The 7,847-nt window shown below is 57.3% G+C and overlaps 1 protein-coding gene across 1 annotated transcript in view; it reads right to left on the bottom strand.

Moving 5' to 3' along the window:
- The window catches only part of SLC9A3 (solute carrier family 9, subfamily A (NHE3, cation proton antiporter 3), member 3), a 43,734-nt gene extending 40,432 nt beyond the window's left edge, over nt 1-3,302 (bottom strand). The window contains exon 1 of the mRNA XM_006900173.1: nt 3,089-3,302. Within this exon, the coding sequence (XP_006900235.1) occupies nt 3,089-3,302 (214 nt within the window). The remainder of the gene's footprint in view (nt 1-3,088) is intronic.
- Between the last annotated feature and the right edge of the window lie 4,545 nt (nt 3,303-7,847).

Below are 7,847 nucleotides of genomic sequence, written 5' to 3'. Positions count from 1 at the left end.
AACACCCCCTCCTCACTGTCTATTTCTTACACCCCCTCCTGACATTCATCAATGATAACACCCCCTCCTTACTGTCCACCTTGCTCTGCCCACTTGTCTCAGGAGCTCCCCTGATCTGCCCCTCTGTGGGGTCTACATTGCAGCTCCTCAGGCTCACCTCTCCTCAGTGGTTCCACAGTCCCCCTCCCCGGGTTGACCCCTCCCCAGACAGCCATCCCCACAGCAGACACCCCTTTGCAATAGTCTCTGGGACCTCTCTTGGTACACTCTTGGGGTTCTGTCTGTCACAAGCACAGTAGGCTGGACACTGAGGACAGCTGGACACATTGTAGGGGTGTGTGTGTGTGTGTGTTCTGTGAGTGGAGCTGACTAGACCCTGAGGACACCCGGCTACACTGTGCGGGGGGCGGGGGTATGTGCATTCTGAGTGGAGCTGACTGGACAATGGACACAGAGCAGATGTGGCCCAGCTGAGTTCCCTGAGAATTCCCTCTCCACCCCACCCTGGGTGTGAGTCTGGCCTGGGCCAAGGATGGTGTCCCCAGAGGGCTGGGGGGCTCCTAAAGGCATGGGGCCCACAGGATGTCAGCTCTCTGGGTTAGCTAAACCTGCAGGCTTCCAAGGAGGCAGCCTTGCTTCGGTCCAGAGTTCACAGGAGGGGGAGGGGAGGGAGGCAGACATTAGGGCCCTGGGGGGGAGGGCAGGAGACACTGCCAGCAGCCGAGGGGGATTCTTGGGGTGCATGAGGGTAGAGCTGGCAGAGACAAGGAGGGTTTGTACTGCCCAGCGATGGGTGCTGACCAGCTGACTGAGGATGGTTGAAGATGTGGTGAAGGGAGAGGAGGTACCCAGGCCAGGAGAGGGTGGCCAGTGACTGGAGGGGACCCAGCTTCTCAGACTGGTAGCTGTGGCTCAACTGCTGAGCTCTGAAGTTGAGGGGGAAGGTCTGTGGGCAAAGCACTGGCTGGTAGGGGACCCCAGAGCTGGCTGTGGCATGTGACAGATGGATAGACGTGAATGAGTGCACCCAGAGAAGGGACGAGCCAAGGGGTGGGCACAGACAGGACTGGTCACTGAGGGCCTTGGGGACAATCAGGAGTCCTAGGACCAGAGCGTGGGAAGAAGTGGGCAGGCAGTGCCAGGCTGGAGGATGGGCATGGGGAGGGGCTTGTGGCATGGACAGGGCCAGCCGTAGGTGGGCAGGGGGTAGACACTGTGGCATGAGCAGGGGAAAGGTGGCTGGGGGTGGACATAGGGCGGGCATTGTGCTTGGGCAGGGTCAGCTGGGGAGGGTGGGTGGGGTGGACATGGGATGGGCACCATGGCATTGGCAGGGTCAGCTGGGTGGGGTGGACATGGGGTGGACATGTGTGGGTAGGGTGGGTGGAGTGGATATGGGGTGGGCACTGTGGAATCATCAGGGTCAGCTGGAGAGGGTGGGAGAACTGTGGACAAGAAGGGACAAGTAGGTGGAGTCCAGAAGCAGTCCAGTGTCTTCCCAGTCTACCCAGAAATGTGTGCATGTGCAGTCGGCCAGGGGGAGGGTGTCACAGGCACAGGTCTTCCAGGGCAGCATACCCAGTATGGTGGGTCCTCTACCCAGAGACCCCATATTGTTCTTGGGCCTCCGAGCTGCCCACCTCTTCCTCTGGGGCATCAGCTGGGTGGGAAGGGGCTTTAACTCTCTACAGGACCCTGTTGACCTGGGGGTCTACCCGTGAGCAGGGCTTGTAGGCCCAATCTCAACAGGGGGCCTTTCACCTCTAGGGGAGGGGGGTGGGGAGGTCTATGGCCACTTCAAGGGGATCCTTACTCTCTGAAGTCCTGGACACACTCTGCCAGTGCCCACACCCCGTGCCCCCAGACCACTGGCTAGGCACCTGGCACGTGCCCATTCCTCTATGGGGCTGACCCCCATTGCCATCCTGCCCAGGAAACATTCTTACAGGTGAGGAAGCGTCCTGCTCCTCACGCTGCCAGATCTTCCCGGGCAGGGACTGTTGTCAGGGGACAGCCCTCTGGGCCAGCGCCACCTGAGCTTAGGGAGGAGGCCTCCAGGGGAGTCTAACGATGGGGCAAAAGGCTGTACAGTCCACAAGGTGGGCCCACACCATCCAGCCCCCCCTCTGGCTTTACCCAGAGAGAAGGTAGTCAGCTCAGTTGAAGTGGATGAGCTGACCCTTCAGACTGAATGGCCCCTGAGGTTAAGGTAGCCATCAGGTATCCCCCATTCCTGGGGCTCAGCACGAGTGTATGGACACTGGGTCACAGATGGGGAGTACGAAGTGGACACCCAGAGGGAAGCATGGTGGTCAGGACCAGGAGATGAAAGCAACCAGAGCTCAAGTCAGAGTCCCCCAGACCCATCAGGGCGTTTGGAAAGGGGTTCATCACGAGCAGAGAACAACAAGCAAGGGCGGCCTCAGCCCAGGGCCCCGGCCAACAGACCCGAGAGGGACGCTTCTCTGTCAGCTCCCAAGCCCCATCTCCAACCTCCTTGCAGTTTTGGCCACTGGGGCCCCAGGACTCTGAGGACTCCCACCCCCACCCCATGCCTGTTCACAGCTCGGGTCCCAGCGCCTTGAAGAGCGCTGACCTTGTGGTCACCTTGCCTCCAGCCTGGGACCCGCGTCACAGATTCTCGAGCCCAGAGAGAGGCGCCTTTTGAGAGAGGTTGGTGTCTAAGGAGAGGATTTACCAGCTTTCCACATTTCACCCTTTCTTATCTTCACTAGAAACCAATAAAAATGTCACTCCAACATCAGAATGCAAGGCGCGTTTCCTCGCCGGGCCCGGACCAGCCATCGAACACCGCGCAGAGCTGCACCGCGAACGGACCTCCGTGGACGACGGTGCCAACGACTCCGCCACCCCAGGACCACGACTCCGCCACCCCAGGACGTGCCCCCAGAGGTCACCACGCACGGAGCGCTGTGGGGTTCCCGCGGCTCACCGCCCCAGGATCCACCTCGACCCATGGGCGCCAGCTCTGGACGCTCTCCGGGCGCGCGGCCGGTCAGTCGGCTCGGGTGGATGCCCGCAGGTTCTCGCGGGAGCAGTGAGGGGCGACTTCGCGGGGGACACTTACCGATCTTGGCCAGACTGGCCACAAGGATCCACAGCGCAATGATGTACGGGTCCTGGACATGTGGCCACTCGAAGGTGACCACCTGGAAGCCGCTGGACGAGCCGTGCGCGCCAGGCTCTTCCTCGACGCCCCGCGCCCTTGGCAGCGCGCGCAGGAACAGCGCCAGTGCCAGCAGCAGCCCCCAACAGGGGCGTGGAGACCCGCGCTCCGCCATCTCTGCTCAGTGCCGGGTCTGGAAGTGCATACCGCCCGGGGCTTCTCTGCCCTCCCAGGCTGAGGCGCGGAGCTGCACTCCGGCTGCTGTCACCCGCCCGTCTGCCCGCCCCGCGCCTTTTATCCGACGTCCCACCCGCGCCCGGGGCGGGGCCTGCCCGCCCACGCCGCGCACATGCGGGGCCGACACCGCCCGCTGGGCCTGGGCCCGCCCCGCGCTCGGCCTGAGTGGCCCGCGCGCCCCTGCCCTGCCTCGGCCACAGCCCCTTGGGATCAGAGCTGTGGGGTCCACGAGGCTGGCCCCGGGGTCTCTGAGCTGCGGAGTCAGAGGACGCCCCTCCGATGCTTGGCTCAGTCGCCATCCCCCCTCCACGCCCCCCCGTGGTCCTGGCCTTTCCCCGAGGGCGTCCCGCCTCCGTCGCTGAGCCGAGTGCTCGGACCCCGCCCCGAGGGAGGGTGGAGGAAAAGGCTGGCCGCCGGTCTAACGCTTTGTATTAAGGACAAACTGTGTCCCGGGACACGTCTCACCAGAACCCCCAGCCCTCCGTCCCACCTGCACCGGGCGCCCAGTCCTCCAAGGTCCCTCCGGTGGCCGCGGGCGCACGAACCCAGCACAGCCGGATGGAAGGCGTCCTCTACACCTGAGCACATGCGCGCCCCGCACCTCGTCCAGCCGCTGACTACACTGCACTGTGTGTCCTAGCCTTCGACTTTCCATTCGCTGTCGGTTCAGCCCGGGTCCGAGCTCCGGGCTCAAGGCTTGGGCGGCCACCTGCCCCCTCCCCGCTCCTAGATGGGGGCCCCTATGCGTGGTCGAGACTCCAATGCTCTCATCCACCCTGTTCTGCCACCCCGACTCCCCGCCTCCCTGCCCACCCCAACCCGCCACAGCCTCTGTTCTGCCCCGGGAAGCGCTTGGGCCCAGGGTTCAGCTAAGTCTACTGCAGGCTTACTCCCTGTGCGGTCCCCCAATCGGCTGTGCATAACCCCAGGGGTGCTCACTGCTGACCCCACTGTCTCAGGAACGATTCCTGATGGAGGGGGTGGTCGTTGTTGTTGTTATGTGCCATCGAGTCATTTGCGACTCACAGCGACAAGAGCCCTAAGGGCCGTTCTATCCTGTGCCAACCTCACTGTCTCAAACACACTCATTCCCACCACTCCAGTCACAGAATCGATCCATCTCATCGAGGGTCTTCCTCTCCTGCGCCATCCCTCCACTCTCCCACACATGATGTCCCTCTCCAAGGACCAGTCCCTCCTTACAACATGCCCAAAATATGTCAGACAAAGCTTCAGAATCCTTGACTCTACAGAGCAGCCTGGCTTCACCCTCTCCAGGACAAACCTGTTTGTTCTCCTAGCAGTCCATGGTATATTCAACACTCTTCTCCAGCACCACAACTCAAAGGCATCAATTCTCTATCAACCCTATTCACTTCCCAACTCTCTGTTGCATAGGACGTAATTGCAAAGACTATAGCCTGGATCAGGCGCACCTCCAGCCTGGGGAGGGGGTACAAGCTGTAGAGTCAGCCTGGACAGAACCCCCAGGAGGGGCGGGCTCCTTGGGCCACTTGCCTTCATTCTGAGGGATAGTGATAGTGTGTGGACATTGGCTGACCACCAGGGGACGTGCAGGGACCCTCATTGGAGGCCCTCCCCTCTGGTAGGGACTCAGCTGAGTGGGCAGAAGGCTGGGTCAGCCAGAGCTCCCAGGTTGTGACCCTGCTGGTGGGACTCTGAGGGACTTCTGACCACATGTGTCCACACTAATGTGTCTCAGTGACCTCAGGTCTGGGTCCAGTCCTAGAGAAAGTGCCATGGGATGCCTCGGGACAGTGCAGAGTCCCTCCAGCCCCCACACTTCCCTGTCCACTGGGGCTGGGTGAAGCTGGCTGCAGGCCTTCAGTGTTCATGCTGACCAGAGGCCCACCTGGAAGTGGGGTCTTGAGAAGTGTCCCTAGGCCTCTGCAGGTGTGTGGCCATTTGTCAGCTCCAGTCACCACTCAGGAAAGGCCAGAGTGCAGTATCCCACGGAGGGCTGCAAGCTCTTACGTCAAAATCAGCTCAGGGAGGGGGCTAGTCTGTTACAGGGGCTTCCAGGCAGGAACGCCGCTCTCGTGCTTTGTGACAATCAGTGAGTCAAGAAGTAAAGCATTCAGAAGACGTTTACTCTTTTGGACAGGGCAAGCAATGATGCGGGGGACCCCACTGCAAGATGTCACTTGGAACAGACCTTCAGCCCAGTCCACAGAGGTGGGAACACAAGAGAGGTCATCCTGACAGAATCAGCGCTCAGCTCAGGACAAAAAGGAGGAAAACCAGGAAGCTTCGGGCAGGAGCAAACGTGATTTTGATTAACAATATCTACAATGAGCAAGCTTATTATAGTCTTGTCCTCTCTTTGCTGTCCTGAAGGCCTGGGACAGGAGCACAGAGGCCTAAGGACCCTGCCCGGTGCCCACATAGATGGCCTGCCCACCGTGTAGGACAGCAAAGTACTGCAAAGTCACCAGCTATGCAATCAGCATTTCAAAATAGTGGCCTGTGATTTTGTACATTTGTGACAAACATTTTAGAAAATGAAATATAATCTAAAAATAATGGTTTGCACAGCATCAACAATGTGACATATATAAGGAAAAAATATCCAACTACAGACATGGGAGTTCTCGCTGCAGAATTTGGGATGGGATCTCTGCACCAATGAGGGAGCCCCGTGGCTTCACGCACCTGCGGCTCTGCTCTCCTTAGCTCTGCGTTAAGTGCCCACTCCCCCTCAGGTTCCTGGGCAGTGCAGCGAGGTCGACAGTACCCTGGTGGACCCCACAGGCTGCACTGACCTGTCTCGACGCTCGCTCTGCCCATTGGTCACGTGTGAGGAGACTTTCTTGACCAGACGAGTTTTGGTTCTACGGTCTTTCTTCTTTTTCATTGTTTGGTTTTTAATTTTTTTTCATTGTTGAACGTTTTCTTCCCTCCTCCCAGAGCTCCCCTCACAGTACACCCTCTTCTGTCTTCTGTTTCATCAGTTCCCTCATCTTCTGACTTTTTATTTCATCTGCACTTCTTTTATCTGGTTTTGGTGGAAGTGGTCAGAGTAAACGCTTGGACCTTGGCTGCCATGCTGTCTGCACCTTGTCTCCTGTGGATGCTGGTGGTTCAGAAGAGGGCATGCACCCTGGCTGTGAATCACTTTGACGTCTTTGGGTCCCGCGCCTGAAGCAGTTGCTGGTGGGGCTTCCTTCAGGCCTCAGGGAGCCTCAAGGTCGTTTTCCCAGGTGTTCCACCTCTCCCAGACCAGGAAGTCTGGTCGGCGGTAGCTGCTGGGTCTTGCTTGCGTCCCTCTCTGCTGCCCAACGCCTTCTATTGTGTCTGCAGTCAGAATGGACTTTGATTCGCCTTGGCTGCCCTGTTCCAAGCTTTAGATGATTGATTTTCAATATATGACTTTTCCACTGAGCTAAGTTTCTATATTAGAACAATTTTTATGGCATCCCATCAATTTAAGCATTTTCATTTTCATTATTCTGGGCATATGGTTTGTGATTTGGGGAGAGATTCCACTTTGACATCCACTCCGCAACTGCTTAGTTTCCAAACCTTTGGAGACTTTTCCTGTTGTCTTTCTGTTACTGAGATAAAACTTTATTCCACCATTACCAGAGAATATGCACTTCAAAATTTCAATCCATTTGTTGTTGTTGTTTTTTTTCCATTGGTTAACAAATAATCCTTTATTGAAATATTTTCATCTGTAGTTCCTTAGCTAGCTGGGCATTCCACAGCACCACTGTTGATGTCTTCTATGATGTCATGAGGGTGACGACCATCAACATTGCAGCCCACAGATTGGGCAGTTCCCAGGATCTCTTTAATAGTTCCAGAGAGTTCTCTGGCTAAAGACCGGTGCCGCATCTGCCGGGCAATGCCAACAATCTCATCAAAAGTGATATTTCCACTGTGCTTAACTGCAGAAAAAGAACAAAAGTGTCAAAACCCAAGTTCAGAGCAGCACAGATAATGAGGTCATCTTTCTAGGTTGTTCCCATGCTTTCGGCACAGAGTCATCCACATGAAGAACAACCCTGTTTCCTAAGCTGGGGTTCACTATCAGCACACCTCTGGAATGCACCAGCTTGTTGTTGTTGTTATGTGCCATTGAGTTACCTACAACCCATACCGACCCTATGGACAGCAGCTCTGAAGCCTGCCCTGTCCTGAGCCAGTCTCACTGACTCCAACACACCTCCCCCCATTTGCCCCTGTCACTATATCAGCTCATCTCATCCAGGATCTTTCTCTCCTGTGCTGTCCCTCCACCCTTCCAAGCATGATGTCCATCTCCAATGATCGGTCCTTCCTGGCCACGTGCCCAAAGTATACGAGATGGAGCTTCAAGAATCCTGGCATCCAAGAAGCAGCTTGATTTCATCCTCCCCAGGACAAACCTGTTAGTTCTCCTGGCAGTCCACTGAATGTTCAACACTCTTCTCCAGGACCACAACTCAAAGGTATTGATTCTTCCATCATCCTTAGTCAT

This window comes from Elephantulus edwardii, unplaced genomic scaffold (assembly GCF_000299155.1).
Source record: "Elephantulus edwardii isolate Elephantulus edwardi_28Jun2011 unplaced genomic scaffold, EleEdw1.0 scaffold00274, whole genome shotgun sequence".
Taxonomy (NCBI): domain Eukaryota; kingdom Metazoa; phylum Chordata; class Mammalia; order Macroscelidea; family Macroscelididae; genus Elephantulus; species Elephantulus edwardii.
Note: the sequence above shows the minus strand (reverse complement) of the source record. Positions and strands in the feature narration are given on the sequence as shown.